Raw genomic sequence first — 21,681 nt, forward strand, 5'->3', positions numbered from 1 at the left:
CATTCTGGGTCTTTTATTCTTCTATATGAATTTAGGACTGTTTTTTTCTAGTTCTGTGAAGAATGTCATTGATATTTTGAATAGTATTGCATCACATTGGAGATATAGCCTTATTTTAAAAACCTACCTGAATTTTTAGCAAAGCAAATATGTATGCTTTTAAGTGACTAGCACAGGGATTTTTGCAACCTTCTGAGAGTTACAGAAAATAAAGAAAGGAGGTATCCTTATGGTCTGATTACTAATTTTAGATTAATATCTGACTGATCTGAGTAGAAATTAATTTATTTTCCATCTTATTTTCTGCTTGGTAGAACAGTAGAAGTCAGATGATTAATGCTCACCCCAATTCCCCAGTTCTTATTGACAAACAATATCTCTGATATAAGTAAGTCAGGAAAGCCTCTGTCTCCAGGCCATTCCTGAAAAGAGGAAGGAGAGTATCATGCCCTTCTCCCAGCAGATAATTACTCAGACAGCCTGACTAATTAATTAGTACTTGTTTGGATCTTATGAACAGTATTATATGTAGCATTTTTACATCTTGACTCATAACTCTGGTACCTTTAAAAAAAATACTGATATCTGGGCCTTACCCAGAAAAATTAAATCCAAATCTCAAGGTAGGATAGACAAGAAATAAAAAAATAGACAATGTCCCAGAGAAGGCTTCATACCTCTTCCTGTGCTGTTATTTCTGTTCTTTTATTGTCAATCAGTGCTGAACTTTCCAATGAAATACTTTGGGGAAAAAGAATAAAGGATACATTTCCACATGCTTTAGTCAGAAAAACAGATAAAATGAACAAGTTAATAAAGATATTGCAGTGCATTAATATTCTATATATATTTTCTGCAGCCTGTTTTTGACCCTGACAATGTGGAGCACTGGATTAAGGTAAGGATATTTCAAAATTAGGATGGAAAGAGAATTGAGATTCAGGCATAATTAGATGGAAAAGAAATACTTTGTACATGCTTGACTATTTTTATTCTGTGTAGTTATATATGTTACCTTAATTTTATACTTTTTAGTATTTTTTGTTACTCTGTTGCTTCTCATGAAAGCATTTAAGTATGAAAATTAGAAAACAGATGTATAGATATGACCTTTTAAATGCCATGAGTATCACGTGAAGGAGATTAAAAGAGCAGGGGAGGAGAAGTCTTGTATCTTCCTCAGATGCTGCCAAGATTGTACTGTAGTTATATTGACACAGGGAACTTGTGGGTGAAAGCTAAGTATCACAAGAATTTGCTAATGTCTAGAGTGATCCAAAAATTTAGTGATCCTAAATGACCCAGAAAGGTCATTTACTATTAGGCTACTGAAGAATATGTTTGAATATTTACTGAGAGAGCATGGTTTAGAAATCCTGGGAGATCTCTTCTAGTCCTGAGATGTATTTCTTTGAATCTAGATACCATGTATGTTGAAAGTTCCTTTAAACCACATTGAGTGCATGTCTCTAAGTGTTGGGTTGTCAACTTGCTAATCAGTTCATTTGTGTACTTCATAGTTCAAAATCATGCATTATTTTCCTGGGAAAATATCCTTCTGCTTAATAGTAATTTGAAGAGTTATTACTTATATAAATTGGCATGCCTTGTGAGCACCAGGGCAGATGGAACCTAGGCCAGATGTAATAATTTTATCCATTCAGTTATTTTACTGGTATTTATTAAATGCCTACTAAGTACTAGTCCACTGAGTTTGATGCTGAAGCTAAAACAGGATACAGGGCAAGTATAGTCCTTGGCCACCCAGAGTTTATAGTTCATTGGGACACAAACAACCTTCTTAAAGCTGAGTAGAGTTAAAGATGTAATGGAAGCATGTGGTGGGAGGCATTAATATAGATAGGACTAGGGAAGGCTTTTTCAGTACTTCAGAAGGCCTGACTCAGAAGACAACTACAATAGTTCTACCATCATGAAGGCTACTTGGCCTCTGAGAAGACCATTTAACATCTAGTAAGTCTAACTTGTGTGTCAGTGTTGATAGGCCCAGTGCCAGGCCCCTGCCTGGCTTGGTCACCAGCTAGTAATCTTCTCTTCTAGAGAGAAAGATTTAACTAAATTGGGAGGATAAAATGCTACTCTTATCAATATCATTTTCCTTTTTCATACAATTGTCAGCCAGCTTGACTCCGATTTATATCATTCCTCTATCACTTCAGCAATGACTTTTTTTCCATTATGTCCTCAAATCTCCCATCCTGAAAAAAAATCAATAAGTCCTTACTTGACCCTGCAGTGCATTCTGATTGCTTCGTGATTTTATTTTCTTATCTAATGTCTTTAGATGTATAGTCTGGACTCTTTGCCTTTGTATTTTTCTCTCATGTCCACAATTATTTCCTTTCAGTTTCCATTTCATAGTTCAGTTTCCATTACACAAAAACTGTTGTTATAAATGATTTCCTGACCAAATTCAGCAGTCTCTTGATAGACCTCAAATTTTTACAAATTTCATTTGGTAGTTATGACTTTTTTTTCCTTTATCTTTTCTGTAGCACTGTTTTCTCCTGCTTCTCCTACTACCTCTCTGTCCAGTTTCTTCTTTTCTGATTTTCCCCCTATATATCCCAAGTAGTTCTAACCTCTGGAACTAAGACTTCCAAATCCACTTGAGAGGACTCCCCTTTTAAAATTAGCAGAGATTTTGTTCCACAGATGGAGGGGGTGTATATGGAAAGGGTGTGAAGGATCAAGAAGACTGAGACAGGCCTCTCTTCAGAGGAAAAGGAAGATTTCCCAGCAGCAATATGGATATGACTGAAGAAAGTAACCATAATTTTTCATGGTACCCAAAATTGATAGATCAGATTATCCAGGCTTGGAGGTTTTCATTGCAAATACAAAGGAACAGAGATTTGAGAATATTGTAGGATATTAGCTGAATAGTCATGCTGAGTAGTAAGGGAAGATTCATAGATTAGGGGGAATATGGAGTTTGGAACAGTTGATCAGGTCCTTATCAATGTCGTGGGAGTACAGGGAATGAAGCAGGGAATTGGTTTGGAGGTTGGTATTGGAGAGGGGTTATCAAGAGTTTGGATCAAAAAATGAAAAATAATGTGCAACATGGTTCAGAGTGACTGTCTGAGAGTTGCTAAAGTGGAATAAAAGGGAAGGTTGTTGGAATGCAGAAGACCTAGAAAACCTTGAGGCTGAGATAGTAGTGAGTCATCTTTAGGGAAGTCTTGAAATCACTTAGATTCCAGAAGATGCTTGGTTAGTACTGAATCCTATGGCAGCTCACCCAAAATACAACAGGCCATGATTTACAATTATCTTCATCTCAAGTTGATAGACTGACTCATCTTACTCCAGTTCATTCTCCTACCTGATTGAACATTCTAAACATTTTCACCAGGTCAGTTTTCTACTCTAGAGCCTTTAGTGACTTTTTGTACCATCATATGAAACTAAATTCCAGATGGGCATTTAAGGCCATCTGTCAATCAACTTATAATATCCGTTTACCTGAAACAGCCCCTGTACTGATACTCTGTGTGACTCCTGCTCCCGTCAGGCCATTCTTCTTCCCCTCCATCAAGTAGGGGTTCCTTTTGCTTTGACTCATGCTGATCCCTCAGCCTGGAGTGTGTCCTCTCTGAGAGTGGTCCTGATTATTCCCTTACAGCTCAGCTTGAGATGTCCCTCTTAGTGAACAAAACCCCCTCACTCACCTCAACCACATAATGCCATTCTTTAATACTCTTTCCCTTAGAAATTTTTTGGCATTTGTATTCACATTTATTGATACAGTATCAAGGATTTGATTTTATACAAGGGGATTAAAAGAGAATTGGGTGCTTTTAAAATATATTACGTACAAAACTGTTCTGAATGAGCATGCTATGTACACATAGGGGTATATTAGAAAACTTGTGTTTGTACCACCCAGTCTTGAGGAAATGAAGGACCACATGTAAGCTACTATTTCTTTCTTCCATAATGATCCATCCGACACAAGATGCACATATAAGATTGCAGGAACAACTGAGACAATTCCTCTATAGATCACATGCTTACATGTAACATAGCTACTGAATAATAAACTTTTGAAGGTATTTGGCTCTTTTAAAATCACTCTGTCTTGCTTTGGAACTGTTGTTTATTGTGCATATGGCATATGGAACAAAAAATAAAAACATGAACTTTTTTAAGTACAGAAACCTATGTTCATTTCCCCTTAATACCCATTATAGTATTGGGAACAGAGCTAGTCTTCAATCTGGACTTGCTGAAAGAATAAGATATTACTTTGACACAGTGTGTTTTATTGGAGTATAGGATAGAGCTCTCCTAACTCTTGCACATTTATTTTGAAAAAAAAATTAAGTAATATTTTAAGACAAAAACCAGATTTTTTTCTAATCCTTAGTATCATCTAGTAGGCAATGACACAAATATTTATTTTAAGTGATATCCCAAGCACTTGCTTTCTTAAAGCCAAGTAAACATTTATCTTTACTCCCTTTACCAGACTTTCTTTAGTAACCAAGAACAGTCTTTCTTCCATAATCTCCCAAGCTCTCTACCTTCCTCTGTTAAGAGTGTGCACAAATTCCAACCCAGATGAAAAGTCACATCATATGTAGTTATTTATTTTATTCATAGCCTTAAGAACTAAGTCAGGTCTAAAAATCTGTTTTTGTCATTAATTTTTGTGGGTATCAGTTTAAAAAAACTTAATTTGATTAATTTATTTGTACAATGTTTACATGTATATACAAACATATAGTACATGTAAAATTTATCTTGCTGTCTTAATAACCTAAAGGGGAATACTATACCAACTATAAATTCAATAAAGTACATATACCACCAACATAAATTGGTAAAAGAAATAATGGGGGCAAACAGGTCTCTACAGAGTGATCTTATAAGGAGTGAATGATATTTCCTTAACTTTAACTCTGATGAAATCACATTTTCTTCTGGTTTATAGCTTTTCCTACAGTTCTATTTTCCACATCTTTTTCAAATTGCCCTCAACTTTTAAATTTTATTCCTTGACTTCTAATTTAAACCTAATACATGAGAATGAGACAGTTAAACCCCTGGCAAGTTTTTGTAGAGGCACTCCTAGTTTCATCACCCAGGGCAAGGGGAAAAGCTATTTTCAAAATAGGCCAGGTGAAAATATAATAGGGGAAAGTGCATCTTTTAAAAATTAATCTTTCGTCAATTCATTCCTTCAGCAAACATTTATTGGGCACCTGTTAAGTGCCAAGCATTATTCTGGCTGCTAGGGGTACACACGTGGAAGAGAAAATGATCTCTGCCAGAATGCTACTTGGAGGAGACAATACATGAGAAAATATGTGTAAAGTGAAAAGCGCTATAAAGAAGGGGAGCAAGAGGAAGGTGGTTACAATTTCACATATGGTGGGCAGAGAGGGCCTTTACTGAGAAGGCGATGTTTGAGCAAAGGAATCAGGGATGTATGTGGGAGAATTGTGCATGCAGAGGGGATTAAGTACAGAAGCCTTGAGCTGGTAACACACTTGGTGTGGATGAAGCAGAGTGAGTAGGTGGGGAGGTTGGAGAGCTTCCAAAGGGCCCTGGACATTGAAGCACATTGTAAGGATTTGACTTTATTCTGATTGAGATAGGGAACCATTGATGGGGTTTGAGTAGTGTTATGGCATGATATGGCTTTCGGTTTAAATGATCACTCACTGTGGTGGTCAGAGGCTATTCTAGAAAATCTGTCATAAAGTTGTGCCTTGGACCCAGGTGGTAGTGATGGGGAGGGCTCAGATTATGAATACATTTTGAAAATAAAGTCCACAGTTTTCTTGACATATTGTCTGAGGATGGGGAGGGAGGAGAAAAGGAGAGGTACAGAGCAGGAGGGAGGGAGAAAGAGAGAAGAAGGAAGAGGAGGAGGAGGAGGGTAGGGCTTGGTTTAAGGAAGACTCTTTAAGTTTTCCTCCTTAAGAACTAAAAGAAAGAAGTTATCACTCCCTGAGTTGGAAAACTGTGGGCACAGTAAGCATAGGGGAAGCAGGTTCTTGGGAAGAGGGAAAGTCTTGAGTTAGTTATAAAATAACTTATTTTGTACTGTGCAGATAAGTCCAGATGCCAAGGTAGTTTGCCCACTTCCACCATTCCCTTCCCCAAACCCATGAATTTGGTCCTATTTTTACTAAACTCTCACTGTTTAGTTAAATATTCTGGATGACTACAACTTCATGCTATTTATCTCAATTTTATTGAACCTGTGGTTTGCCTAATATATAAGAATAGGTTCCTTTCAGGAGCAGTAATTTGAGGATATTGTAGTTACTCACTCTGGTCCATATTCATACACAGGTCTCAGTGGTAGGGAAACTAATAAAATATATTTTTTATTTAAAATAAAATATCCAGGTCTCAGGATCTCATTACTAATGCCCTAAAAAAAAGTTATCTAAAGCTTAAATAACTTTTTATATAAACATTGTGACCATCTGTCATATCTTGATAAAATGCTGCAATTAATTCAATGTCATACATGAAAGTAAAAATTATTTGGTGTTGATGTTTAAACCTCAGAATTTTGTCAAAAATTTAAAAATGAAAGAATCTGAGAAGTGGGTAGAAAATCAGTTGAGTAAGAGAGAAGTTGTCTAACCCCGAACAAGGTTACTTATCATCTTAATAGACTGTTTTCTGTTATGCTGAAGAGAGTGGAGAAAGCCTCAGAATTTGCAGTTTTGAATGCATTTTCAGCCAGAAATTCACACTTACCTGAAAGGATTCAGGACCAAATGATAGATTTGGAAACATCTGAGCAAACAGTGGATCATGATGAAGTCTACACAGAAGGTAAGAGAATGTATTTTTTGCTGTGATGTTAACAGTTTTCAAAGCATATCCTATAATGCATGTCAAAGACTGAAAGCTTTTCTTACTCTTGCTCCTAATTTTTGTTTCTTTCTATTTCCTTGAAGCTATTTTACTCTGAAATTAACCCTGTCACTATATGTAAGGGCATATTTAAAGTCCATTTTGTTTCCTGAAATAGAAACAGCCACATTCAGAGGCATTTTTAATAGATAACTGGTAAGTGTTGTATTCGTCCTATGGCACTGATGTGGCCTTCTATTGATAATTCAACCACTAGTTAATAAAACCAATTTTGTGCCTTATGAAGAGATCTAAAAACCAACCTAACTTCTGTACCTCTCAAAAGTCTCCCAAAGCTCCCTTCATTTGGAATTTTGTATCCTAATTTATAATGCTCCGAGGAAGTACTTTACTGGTTCTTCCTGACTGAGGGATCAGGAGGAACTAGCAAAGGATACTGTGAAGGAGAAACTGCTGAGGTAGGTGGGAAGTCCAAGTATGATGCCCTACAAGCCAGCTTTTCGTTTGGATTGTTTATGTCTTCAACTGTTTAGTTTATTTCTTCATTTACTCAACACCTATATACATGATTCTTACTCTAAGATTTTAGGCACTGGAAGTAATGGCATGTACATTCTAATGTGAGAATAAAGAAAATGAAAAACAAATCATTAGGAAGGGAAAAGTCAGTCAAGTTTGGACCTGAATAATAAGGAGCCACGATGGCAAAAAAAAAAAAGTGCTTCCCTGGCAGAGGGAAAGGTCACATTGGGAGCTTAAAGTACAGACAGGCTTGGTGTAGGTGAGGAACTGAAGCAAGACATGTGTGGCTGGAACCTCCCAGCAGATATGAACTTGAAGGAGTGAGCAGATACAAATCACATAGGACATTATAGGCCTCAGAAAAGAATTTAGATTTCATTGAGTATGATTTAATGGGGCAAAGATCTTTTAGGATAGTTTTTTAAATGTATGAAGAATGGAGTGAACATGGGAGAAAAGTAACCAGTGGAAGGCTTTTGCAGTGGTCTGGAGTGAGCAACAGTAGTGATTGTTCTCAGGTGGTTACAGTAGTACTGGACATAGAAAAAGGAGATTGTGAAATTGGCAGGACTGTGTCTTGTCCACCTGCCTCCCATTCTGCCAATAGGAATACAAAATATACGTGAGCCTATTAAGGGTTCCCCAAAGTCCTATGGTTAAAAACTGTCTAGCCCATAAACCTCCTTTAATCCTGAACTAGCTATTAATATCCTAAGAAACTAGTGATTCACTGTAGTAGTTTATGGACAGAACATGGTGTTCAAAGATTTACTCATTTTTTCTCCTCCTATCAACTAAATATTTTACAACAATGTGTTATACAAGAACTAGTGTTGTGAGGAGCATCATTTGAGAAATTGCTTACAAGTAACCTCCCAGCCCCACGTCTGATTCAATATGGGGGAGTTTTATAGCTTAATCCTCCAAGGAAAGTTTCCTTTCTTTGTTCTTTTAGGGATACTTAATAGTAAATCCTTAATTTCCAGTGAATGGCCCTTGATACATCCAAATTATTTTTATATATAAACTATTATACACATAAATGCCTGAATTTATTATACCCAAGAGTTACTCAATAAATATCTGTTCCTTTCTCTACCTTCCTCTGAAAGCCAATAGTTTTTGTTGCTAGTATTTTTGTTACACTTAGTTTTTACTATGGTAGTCTCCCCTACTTACCTCTGTATCCATAAGGGATACATTCCAAGATTCCCCCCAGTGTATGCCTGAAACTGGAGATTGTACTGAACCTTATGCATGCTACTTATGATAATATTTAATTTATAAATTAGGGACAGTAATATATTAATAATAATCATAATAAAATAGAACAATTATAGCTATACTGTAATGAAGGTTGTGTGAATGTGAACTCCGTCTCTTAAAATACCTTATCTAGTAATCACTCTTCTTAAAAGGTGAGATGATACAGTGCCCATGTGATGAGGTGAAGCAAGGTAAATGACGTAGGCATTGTGACATAGCATTAGACTACTGCCTGGGAGTTACTTGAACACAAGTATTGTGTATCATGATAGGCAATCTGATAAGTGAGATTGCAACTAAGTGACTAAAAAGCAGGTGGTGTATCCAGTGTGGATATGCTGGACAAGGATGAGTTACATCCTAGGTGGGATGGAGCAGGGTGGCACAAGACTTTATTATGCTGCTCAGAACACTGTTCATTTAAAACTTATCAATTATTTCTGGAATTGTCCATTTAATATTTTTGGGCCATCGTTGAGCACAAGAAACTAAAACTATAGAAAATGAAACTCCTGATAAGATAGAGGAAGGGTGCTGTTGAACTCTGATTTTTTTCCTATTATATCTATATTAAATGCTTTTGACATTAATAGAGAAATACCCCATTCCCCAAGAGCTATGAGATAAGGATAATAGTAGCAATGAAAGTAATACAAAAGCTTTTCTTTTTTAAAATCTTCATTCCCTGCACAAATGAGCTGTTTGAGACTGATAAAAATGATGAAAGCAATACCAAGGAAGACATTTCACTCCAATACCTATGTATTTTAAGAAGATTTTCTCAATATCATTAAGAAACAAGTTCAAATGGAAGTTGGTGTTTAGTATATCACACTCTTGATTTTCATCCTACCTCAATGGCCTCTCCTTCCTATTCAGCTTTCCTGCTTCATCTTCTCCCTTCAAGCTCTAAGTAGTGGACTTCCCCAGGGCTGGCTTCTTGAAGCTGCTCTAACTTCTTCCTTTGGTATTTTCTGTGGCTTTAAATGCCATCTTGGACCTCTCTCTTTAAATCCAATTACCAATACGTATTTGACATTCCTATTTAGACTAGTCTCATAAGTGTCTGCTCAAATTTTTCTTTTCGCAAGTCCTGGGGATTGAACCCAGGGCCTCACTAGGCAAGTAAGTGCTCTACTATTGAGCTACATTCCTAACCCCTCTCATAAGCATTTGAAACATAACATGTCAAAGGCTGAATCTTTCCCCCAAACTTGCTGATCCCTTGTCCTGCCCCATCTCAGTAAATAGCATCTCCATCTTTCAATTGCTAAAGCCAAAAACCCTGTGGTTTTCTTTTTCTCACATCTCCTGTTCAGACCCTCAGCAAGTCATGGCAACTCTTCCTTACAACATATTTGTAGAATCTGACCATTTGTAATTCCTTCACTCCAAGTCCAGGCCTTCATAACCTTTCTCCTGGACTTTTGCATTCATCCCAGTTGGTATCCCTCCTTCTGTGCTTGTCCCCTCTAGTCTATTTTTTAATAAACAAAGTAGTCAAAGTGATCCTCTTAAAATTTGTCACCTCTTTTCTCACAACCCTCCTGTGGCTCCTCAGTACACTAAGAATAGGAGCCAAGAAATCTAGAAATGTGAAGACTCTAAGCAAAGGGATTCAGCCTCCAGACCATTGACACTTTGGGTTAGAGACGTTTTGTTGTTGGGGGTTATCCCCTGACTTATAGGATGTTTAGCAGCATCCCTGATCTCTGCTCACTAGATGTTAGTGTCACTTCCCCTTATTGTTACAACCCAAAATGACTCTAGACATTGCCATGTCTCCATGGTGGGGGGCAGGGGGAGGGCTGGGCGGAGATCTTCCCCAGTTGATAACCATTATTCCAGCCTGATCCACACATTTCCTCTTCTGTCTCATCTCCTACTGTTCTCTCACTCACTCACTCTCCTTCAGCCACAATGGCCTCCTTGTTGTTTCTCAGACATTCCTGCTCTAAGACCTTTGCTTTCCCTCTGTATAGTATAATCTTCCCTTGTACATCCACATGGCTCACTCCTCACTTCCTTCTCTTTGCTCAAATATCTACTTCACATTGAAGCCTCTTTTGACCACCCAGCTTATAACACCATCCTCTATTTCCTGCCCTGCTTTGTTTAATTTTTCTTTTCTCTTCTTTCTCTTTACCCTCCTCTACCCATCATCTTCCCAATTGGAAGATAAGCTTCATAGTGGTAAGATTTATTTTTCCAGTTTTGTTCATTGCTATATTCTCAGCATCTAGAACAGTACTTGCTACATGATAAATATGTGATATTTATTGAATAAATAAAAATAGTGAATAAAGAAAGTCTCTGAAGTAACTGAAATATTTAAAATATGTTTTATTTTATTGATAGCTCAGGAGCTGGTCAATGACTGGTTAGATACCAAACTTAAACAAGAATTGGCAAGTGATGGAGAAGGTGATTCTGAAAACACTGTCGCAAGTAGCACTGCTATGCCAGAAGCCAGTGGCCATTTGAAATATGACAAGTTTGATGGTAAGACCTTATCTAATTGTTCTAAGCTTTAATGTTAATCAATTGTCTAAGAAGTCTTAAACTATTTTTTTATATATTTTTAAAAATTTTATTGGTGCATATAATTACACATAAAAGTGGGATTCAATGTTACATATTTACACATGCATACAACATAACAATATAATCTGGTCAATTTCACTCCCCAATATCTTCCCTCTCCTTTCCCTCTTCTCTCTCCAGGTTCCCTTTAAATTTTTTATTTATATTTTATGTGAACTACAATTTGTAAGTAGATACATTTATTAACGATTACTTGTTTAATAACTTATTAATGCAGTTTTCAATATTCAAAAACTTTAGTGTGATAACAAGCTCTATCATTTGGAACACTCCTTAAACTATTTTGAATAATAAACAATGTCATTCTACTTTTCTGTTTTGTTTGGTTTTATTATTAGCTTTAATTTTTCTTGATTGAATATAAAGTCCTCATGCTATATCCTAAGTAAATTCATGGTGTTTTTTAAAATTTAAAATATTCTGTTATTTGCTGGGCATGGTGGTGTATTCCTATAATCCCAGCTACTTGGGAGCCGAGTTAAGAGGATTGCAATTTCAAGTCCAACCAAAAAGGGCTGGGGATATATCACTCAGTGATAGAGTGTCCCAGGTTCTATCCCCTGTTCTGTAAAATAAAACAAAATATTCCATTATTTATCATTTTGATTATTATTATAATAGCAATTAAAAGTATCTCTTACTCCTATGTCGTGACTATTTACTTCAGTGGAGACTATGTTTAAGCATTCATATATTATTTTAGTCACAAAATTCTTCTTTTTTTTTTTTTTTTCTCTCTCTCTCGATACCAGGGATTGAAACCAGGAGCACTTTACCACTAAGCCACAACCCAGCCCATTGTTTTTGTTTGTTTGTTATTTTGGAAACAGGGTCTCACTAAAGTTTCTGAGGGCCTCACTAAGTTGCTGAAGCTGGCCTCAAACTTGTGATCCTCCTGCCTCAGTCTCCTGAGTCTCTGAGATTACACACATGTGCTACCTGGCTACAAAATTCTTTGTACATTAGTTATCACTTTTCTAGGTCTTTTTCTTTCCTTAGTATTTTGTGCAAAGCTAATGTTAAACAAGTCACTTAGCCAATTCATGAGGGTTCCTCGAATGTACTCAAGGGTCTAAGGTTTTCTTCCTTGAGTATAGGGGTAGGCATGGTGATGCTAGGGGCAGCTTCCCGTGCATGAAGCAAACACCCTTGGAGAAGTACCTGGCAGTATTTGCCTTGTTAAAACTCTACAATCTCCAGCTAGGGGATCAGAGTCATGTAATATAGTGAAATTGTTGCTTCCTTTGATGTTATGCTAATAGATCTACTTATATACTTTTACTCAGATTGTCTGTTATCATTGAGTATCATACTAAGCCTCAATTATCTTATTCTGGGAGAGAGTTTTTTTCCCCCTCAACATATTGAACAAAATACTGTGTAACCATTAAAAAGGATATTTACCAAAAGTACTAATTAACTTCTAATTATAGCTATAGACACAAAAAAGGCACTTGACAAATCTACATTCATTCTTGATTAAAACTTTCAGCACACCAGTAATAAAAGGAAAATTCTCAAAATTGATAAAGAACACTTACATAATACAGAAAACAAGGGCTGAAAGGATAAATGTAAACCCACTTTATCAGAAATACATTAAATATAAGTGGATTTAAACACTCCAGTCCAAAGGCAGAGATTGGCAGGATGGATTAAAAACACATGACATAATATATCCTCTCTACAAGAGACGTGCTTTAGACTCAAGACCCAGATAAGTTGAAATAGAAGAATGAAAAAAGATATACTATGCAAATAGTAACCAAAAGAGAACTGAAGTGGCTATACTAATATGGGGGTGGGACAGGAAATAGACTTTAAAACAAGGAATTGTTCCTAAAGACAAAGAGTACATTTTATAATGATAAAAGGCCAATCCACCAAGGAAACGTAATTACAAATATATATACCTGAGAGAAGAGTCCCACAATGGATAAAGCAAAACTGAAGGAAGAAGAGAAAACTCAGCAATAATAGGTGGAGACTTCTGTACGCTCGCTCTCAATAAAGTATATAACAATAACAACAAAAATTAACAAGGAAGATGTAGTATTATTAATCATTAGCAAAAGGCATTTTAAAAGTTATTCAATAAATATTAATGGTACAAGAAAAAAAGTATAATCCGTTACCACTACATATCTTTTAAAATGTTTTAAAGTTAAAAGACAGGCCGTGCCACTTAAGAATGCAGAGGAACTAGAACACTTCCATTTTGTTGGTGGGAATGAAAAACTGCTTGGACAATGGTTTGATGTTTTCAAGTTAAGCATATACATACCATGTAATCCACCCATCAGCATCCTAGGCATTTTCCTAGTAGAAGAAAGACTGTTCATACAAAAGCTAGTATACAAATGCTCCTAACAGCTTTATTTCTAATAGTCCAAATCTGGAAACAGTCTAAATGTCCATCAACAGAGGAATGATGACCAATTTGTTGTATATCCATACAGTGGAATATTGTATTACTCAGCAATAAAAACACACCAAATGGATAAATCTCCTAAATAATTGTGCTGAGTGAAAGAAACCAGACCCAAAAGAGAGTGCATAGTGTATGGCCTAACCTAAATAAAATTTTAGATAGTGTGAACTTTTTTTTGACAGAAAGCAGGTCTGTGCTTACTTGAAGCAGGACAGAGGGCATAGGAAGGAGAGAAAAAGATTCAGATGGGAGAACATTTTGTGGGGTAATGGACACATTCATTATCTTGATTATGGTGATGGTTTTTTTGATAAATACATATGTCAAAATTTATTGGAGACTTTAGATATTTCTTATATATTGTATGCCAATTTACCACCTTTATAAAGCTTTTTACTTCTTTAGGTGTGGAGTTCTCAAGGTTATTTAAATTGAAGTATCTTGTAGATTTGGCTGTGAAGAAGTATTTAGTGACTTGGGTGAGGGTAATTTCTGATAAGTGGAGCTATTTCCTCTTACTTGAATTGAAGGTAATAATCGATGAGGGCTTTATTCATCCAATTGGCATTATCAATTACTCTTTATTGAACACTGGGGCTTTGTATATTTTCAGGATTCTTTGTATAATTATGAATATAAATTAATTTTTAAAAAGTTTTCTTTGTTGTTCTGTTTTCCCCAGATTTATATGGTTATTTGGAGGAAGAGGAGGAAAGTACCACTGTTCAAAAATTTATAGACCATCTGCTCCATAAAGAAGTGGTGGATTCTGGGATGTTGGAAGATCTTGGAATGAAGGAAAACCAAGACAAGAAGCAGCAGAAGGATCCTCGTCTTACCATGGAGATGAGACATAAGCAGGTGGGAGGGAAAAACAAAATTAAAATGGATAACAGGAAGCAGTCTTTGTGTAACACATTTAATAAGCTTAAATAAAGATTTAGGCTTTATTATGAAAAAGGGTGCCATCTGTGGTTTGGTTAGAAAGAATAAAAATAAAATATAAGAACTTCAGAAGAAAAATAATTCTCATAAACTGAGGGTAGGAAACAATTTATTTAAGAAATAACCTAAGTTAGAATAATTGATTTTGACCAAAAGAGTGTTGAACTAAACTTTATTAGTTTGAGCATGGTATTTCCTATTATAAATATGTAGATTGCATTTGCTTTAATTTGATTTTTGAAGTGACATTAATATATTATCATGAATATTCTGGTGAATATTATAAAGATAATTCTTTTCTAGACAACTGAAATTCACTCATTTTGTGATTATAATTTGAAAAGGAGGACAGATCGGAATTAAATCTAGTTCAGCTGTTTTGAATTAGAAAGGCATGTGGGAACTTTCCTTTTTTCAAAGTCAATAGTAGGTAATAGGGGAAAAGACTATCTCAACACTTTATGAAGAAGCTTCGGAGAATCAGAATGACCAAGTCTTTGTCATTTGTGCAGGACTAAGGCTGAACTGGAATTTATATATGTGTGTGCAATCTTTTTATAATACTGAATTTCTGGTTGCCAAATTTGAAAAACAATGGTTTAAACAAGTAAGTTATGCCTAATCAGCACTGGTGGTGTTGGAGAAACAGGGGCCCAAATACAATCCTGGTTTGGATGTGTGACAAAAAGGAGGAGAGAAGGTTCGGTAAGCTATATGGCCATTGTCTAGAAGTCTTATCACAACTGGAGAGTAAGATAAGTGAAGCAAGGTGGAAAGGACCATTCCTTAATTAATAACTAGTCAATCACCCAAAGAAGTGATAGGTCTGAAAAAAAGTGAATATGCTTATTCAGAATATGTGCAAAGTTCATGTTTTTGGTCCAGAATCACTGGTGTATTTAAATAATAATCGAAATTAACAAAGAGTTGTAGTGTTACCTAAGGCAATAAATCACTGTTCTAACTTTCACAATATTCTAAAGAATACTCCTGTTCTTTCTTGAATTATAATTAGAATGCAGACAGAACCTCAATAAAAAGCAGACATGTGCACCTTGAATAATTCTATGGGTGGGAGATCATTTTTGAATAAGAATACAGAACTTGGAATCTGACCCAGTAGACCCAGGTTTTCCATGCTGCAGGATCAATGGTTTGAGAGTCTTCTTCATCTGATTACATGTAAAACTTTTCCCAGTAAACAAATCAATTCCCCTAATTCTACCAATAAGCAGCAGGGCTCTGACCCAGAATATTTCAAATCAGATGTATTCTGAACTTCAAAATATATTCTGAATTTTGCAGTTCCCCTATACTTGAAAGGGCTGCATTTCACCCTTCTTGTATTCGAAGGTAAAAGAAAATCGTTTAAGACGTGAGAAAGAACTAGAATACCAGAAAATTGAAAAGGCCCTGAAAAAATCAGCCTTCCTGGAGGCTCAGTATCTGGTGCAAGAAGAGAAGAGAAGGAAGGCTCTGGAGGCCAAGAAAGAAAAGGAGGACATCCAAAGGGAGATGGTGAAGCTCCGGAGGGAGATACTTGAGAGGAGACGCACTGTGGAGGAAGCATGGAAAATGTAAGCCAGCCTGATAAGCAGTATGGAGGCTTTCTGTCTAAGGGAGTGATTTTGGAAGTACTCTGAAGTTTGTAAAATGTATAGACGTTGCAATAACTTAACAAAAAAGAAAAATCCCATGGGCTGGGGACCTAGCATGAATGAAGACCTGGGTTCATTCCCCAGTACTGCCAAGAGAGAGAGGGAGAGAGAGAGAGAGAGACAGACAGACAGACATCCCATTATATAATCTATTATACTTCTTAACAAATTAACTGATTTTATTTTTCTATGTTTCCTCCTGGTCTTGGCCATGTTGCATACTTTATTCCAACCATAAAGTACATTTAATTTGTTATCCTGCTGTAATTAAAATAGTCTGGAGTTCTGAGGGTTGTGTATTATTCCATTGAGGTCCTATACTATCCTTTATATAATGACCTCCTGCCCAATGACCTCCTCCAGGTACTGCTAAGCATGCTGGCTATGTAGCTTTTTCATCAATATAATATTGCAATGAGCATCCTTAGCCTAAAGATTTTTTTTATTCTTCTGAATTACAGTCTTAAGAATGTCATTAGTGAGGTAAAAGGTATAGATATTTTTATGGCTCTTGAAACATTGCCAAATTGCTTTCAAATGGGTTATACTTACTCATTTACTGGCAGTGGGGCAGTTTATCACACTTCTCAGTACTGGGGAATATCTCACTTTCAATACTTTCATACTTTCAGTAGGTGTTGGATTAGTTTGCATTTCTTGGTTGCATAATACCTTTAAGGTTGAGCATGTTTCTTTATTCCATATGCATATTTGGTAATTATGCCTTGTCCTACTGTGCATTGTGTTACCACCTTATTTTCTGATAAACATACAGAAAGTCACCATTGCCTTACTACCACTGATAAAGAAAAAGAATATCTGAATAAGAGGAAAATGAAAATAATCCTCACAGGATGTAGTACTATTATCCATCCTCATGCAGAAAATGAGCTTCAGTAAGTGAAATAATGAACGTATTTTTTCTGAGAAATAACACTGATGCATGAACTGCTGAAGTCTTGGAACAACGTGACTAAAGTGCCTGCCTACTCAAAGTGAGAGGCCAGAAAGACCAGATAATCCTTCCGCCCATCAGCCTACACAGCTTTCCCCCCTGTGTTCTTGATTGCTCTCCTCCTACCCAATTTAAAACAGCTCAGTAGTGGATGTGCGCTTCACTCCTTCAAGTGCCAGACTCGGGCCTCCTCCAGATGCCGTTCCTTTCAGAAAGCAATCACCAGTGTTTTAGTGAGTTCTTTCTAAGGTCAACTCTGCTTTTCAGATTGCACCCAAGCCCTGGAAAAACTAGGCTGACCTAAAATAAACTGTGAAAACAAGTAACACTTGATGATAGCAGGATGCTTTGTTCACAATGGGTGCTCCACAAATATTCATTGACCGGTAATTTCTTACAAAAGTTAAAAACTTACCCATCATTACAGTAAGAAAGATAATGTCCTTTATTTCTAGGTGGTTGAACTGATTTAAACTTTCCAGAAAGCAATTTGGCAATAAACAGTATGCCATAAAAATGGTATTATCCCTTGACTTGGAAATTATAGTACAAAAAAATAATCTAAGGTCCAAAGATTTGTTTATGAAGATAATTAAAATAATGTTACTTATAAATGACAGACATTAATAAATATTAGAGAAATGATTAAATTGTTATTACACAATGAAGCAGGAATGACTTGTTATCATTGTTTATTGTCCTACTGTGCATTGTGTTACCACCTTCCTTTCTGATAAACATACAGAAAGTCACCATTGCCTTATTATCACTAATAAAGAAAAAGAATATCTGAATAAGAGGAAAATGAGAATGAGTAACAAAGTTATTTAGAGCTTACCTAAAGGCCTTTCCTTATCATTGAATTTTTCTACATTTTTCTCTGGTCAGCTATTTTAGGACTACTATAGACTCCATTCTTTCCTTATTCAATAACACCTGGTTCTTTTATTATTTTTCTTCCTAGAAACCTTATAAAAGCCTAGTGGTTTTCTTACTTGTGGATTCTTTTTACCCTCCTAACATGAAGAGTGAGAATGCGTATCCACATTAGAGAATACTTAGTAGTTGTTTACTCTCAAATTTTCAACAGAGTATGGTTTGATGATAAACTGAATAAAAATATTTTACTAAAATAATCCATAGAACTTTCTTTTTTTAATATTTATTTTTTAATTATAGGTGGACATAATATCTTTATTTTATTTTATGTGGTGCTGAGGATTGAACTCAGTGCCTCACGCATGCTGGGCGAGCGCTCTACCTCTGAGCCACAACCCCAGCCCATAATCCGTAGAACTTTCTATTTGTTAAGATAATTTATAATAATTTTTATTTCATTTGATCTACATTTTGTAAAGAACTAAGACTCAGAAAAATCACCGTACTATGTAACTTTAGAGCCAAATCTAAAAATATGTATTGTCAGTGTTCATTCCACTACAGTAAGTTGTAATAACTCATTGTTATTCTATTATACATGTATGTATTTTAAAATTGTTATTAATAGAGAGAAGAAAAGGCAAGAAGAAAATTCTCAAAAGAATCCAGAGAAAGACATGTTTCCAAGTGCTCACATTCTTTTGAATGAAGAAAAAGTGGCAAAAGAAAGGAAAAGGAAACTCAAAGAGTTATTAATCCAAACTTTCAAGGAAAATCACCAGGTAGGAATTATAGTGTCTCTTTATTCAGTTTTCTGTAGTATAAATGACAAGAGGTGCATCAGAGATGGGATAAAGTAAATGCTAAGCCCATGAAAGACTCATCCTAAATACCAAAATTGCCCACACTATTTATTCTCTGTTGTCCAGCTGACCTGAGACTGGAGCTATATGTTGGTCTCCCTTTCTGGAGCTATTCTTTTTGTACTATAGAGAGCCTAGGTGAGATCCTAGGAAACTGGCAGATAAATTTAGGACTCTCCTCAATCACCCTTTTCAAAATATCATTTAACTACATAGACAGCTCTCTGGAAATTTTTTAAAGTTTCACTTCTACCTTGATATTCTCAAGCATCATTATGACTGGGTTATTTAGAAGGTAAAAGAACAAGTTACATGCTCTTTGCTAGGTCCGATCTCAAAGTAATGATACATTTATGTTATGTTTTTTTATCTTTCTGATGGTCTACATTTCATTTTACCTTTCTTCTTTTTGCTTTCTCTTTTTGTAAAAATAACTGCCATTGACAATTGAGTAACCTCCTTGGGCTCTGATAAAAGTATGAATTTGGGACTTATTACACTTCACATGAAACAAATTACTTGACAGATTTGCAAATGGGATGGTTGGATGAGAAAAAAAAAATATATATATATATATATATGTGTGTATATATAAAATTTTTCCTATCTCCTGCAACATCCACCCAGGGCCTTAGGTATTGCTAAAATGCAGTGAAAGTTAATAAAATCAACACATGAATGAGCAGATTTAATAAAAGAGAGAGAGAGAGAGAGAGAGAGAGAGAGAGAGAGAGAGAGAGAGAGAATGGTAGAAAGATTTTGAGGAATCTTGATAAATATAGAGATAGACTTATAAGGGCCCCAGGAATCAATAACAGGAATTTGAATATAATATGGGCAAAGAAGGTATGAGGAAAAAAAATAAAGTAGCATAAGTGATTTTTTTAAAAGATAGACATATTTGATGGCAGCATTTTGGAATGATGGGTAGGAAGCCATTTTATTCAGATATTGAACAACAAAATTTTGATCAGTTTTGCTTTCAGAAATAGGAAAATATGGTGGGAGGAAATCTTAAAAGTTGGGGTTAATATTTTAAGAAAGATTTTCAAAAACTCTTGACTTCTGGATCTTTGTGAGCAGATGGAGTTAGTGTGACCTACTATAATAATAGGTAAGAGTTCTAAGGGCAAATCGAGAGAGAAATGAATATTCAGGGGACCATGTTGAGAAGCCAGAAGGAAAGAGTGCCATGATATGTTACACAACCAATGAGAGATGAATACAACATGTGTTCCCTAAAAAAATAATTTTAAAATTGTATTGAAATGAGAAGTCATATATGTTTTAGATGGAACTGCTATATGTGAATGTTAAGCACATAGATAGTTTTACAGAATTAGTGGTCCATCTCAGACAGACTACTTGGTTTTAAAAGGATGTGTCAATATATTTGAAAGGGAAAAAAGACAAGTCATGAATAAATTATCTCCACTTTGCAAGAGATTTTGCTTGATTTTTTCCTACACTTTATTATTTTTAAGATTTTATTTTGAGATAATTTTTGGCATACCGAAAAGTTTTAAAAATAGTACAGAGAGTTCTTGAATACCCTTCACCCAGCTTTTCTCAATGTTAAAATCTTATATAAGCATAGTGTAATTATCAAAACTGGGAAATTAACACTGTTATAATACCATTTTGATACCATTAATTAAACAATTGACCCAATGAGAATATCACCAGTTTTTCCATTGATGTCCTTTTACTGCTCCAGTACTCAAACCATGAATCCATATTGCATTTAATTATTATTCCCTAGTTTCCCCCAGTGTGTCATGACAGTTTCTTTCTTACTGTGTATTCCCCCCACCCCACCAGTACTGGTAATTGAACACCCAGGGGTGTTCTACCTCTGAGCTACATCCCCAGCCCTTTTTTATTTTATTTTGAGACAGAGTCTCACTAAGTTTCCCAGGCTAGCCTCAAACTGTGATCCTCCTGCATCAGCCTCCTGAGACACTGGGTGTGTATCTCTGCACTGACTCTTACCCTGTCATTTAAGACCGTGACATTTTTAAAGAGAATTGATCAGGTATTTTTGTAGAAAATCTCTCAATTTGTGTTTTATGATGTTGTCTCCTGCTTAGAATGAGATTAAACATTTTTCATGTAATTACTTATAAGTGATACTGTGCCTTTCTGAGTATATTGTGTCAAGGAGTACATAATTATTGATGTTTCCTTGATCTCTTGGTTGATTGTGTCTCCTGGGTTTCTCCATTGTAAAGTTACTATTTTCTCTTTCATAATTAATAAATGTCTTGTAGGAGATATTGTGAAGCTATGTAAATTCCTTGTTCCTCCTTAAAATGCTCATCCGTTGATTATTGTATCCAGTGGCAGATCCTGCCTACAATCATTATTAATATGGTATCTGTCAATGGTGACTTTGTATTTCCCTCATTTATTCTAGATTTATTAATTAAAATTCTTCTAGAAGGAACTATGCCATCTCTCCCATTTATTTGCTTATGCATTTATTCATTTTATTTAGTATGGGCTGACCCATATTTATTTTATTTTATGAGTTATAACCTAATATTGTTAACTCTAATGTCAAGTTGTTCCAACTTTGGCCATTGGAAAGTCTTACAGCTGGCTTCTTTGACCTTTCAACATGCTTCCATCCTTTTCTGAGTGCTTCCTTTCTTTATGGCACCACAAGGTATTCCAGGTCTAGCTTCTATT

The 21,681-nt window shown here is 35.6% G+C and overlaps 2 protein-coding genes across 4 annotated transcripts in view; one reads left to right on the top strand and one right to left on the bottom strand.

The window, feature by feature from the left end:
* The window catches only part of Qtrt2 (queuine tRNA-ribosyltransferase accessory subunit 2), a 73,628-nt gene that overhangs the window by 27,492 nt on the left and 24,455 nt on the right, over positions 1–21,681 (bottom strand). The window lies entirely within an intron of this gene.
* Positions 1–21,681, top strand: part of Ccdc191 (coiled-coil domain containing 191) — a 79,168-nt gene that overhangs the window by 3,271 nt on the left and 54,216 nt on the right. Inside the window, exons 2-7 of one of the 3 annotated variants that reach the window (XM_046425185.2) lie at positions 860–898; positions 6,684–6,825; positions 11,014–11,157; positions 14,373–14,551; positions 15,989–16,212; positions 18,756–18,909. In XM_046425185.2, coding sequence (XP_046281141.1) covers positions 860–898; positions 6,684–6,825; positions 11,014–11,157; positions 14,373–14,551; positions 15,989–16,212; positions 18,756–18,909 — 882 coding nt within the window. Of the gene's footprint in view, positions 1–859; positions 899–6,683; positions 6,826–11,013; positions 11,158–14,372; positions 14,552–15,988; positions 16,213–18,755; positions 18,910–21,681 lie in introns of those variants that run through there. The other 2 variants (XM_046425186.2, XM_046425187.2) reach the window with 2 other exon arrangements.

The sequence above is a fragment of the Marmota monax genome, unplaced genomic scaffold (assembly GCF_021218885.2).
Source record: "Marmota monax isolate L192 unplaced genomic scaffold, Marmota_monax_Labrador192_F-V1.1 WCK01_AAM20220418_F8-fsc00119, whole genome shotgun sequence".
Lineage (NCBI taxonomy): Eukaryota > Metazoa > Chordata > Mammalia > Rodentia > Sciuridae > Marmota > Marmota monax.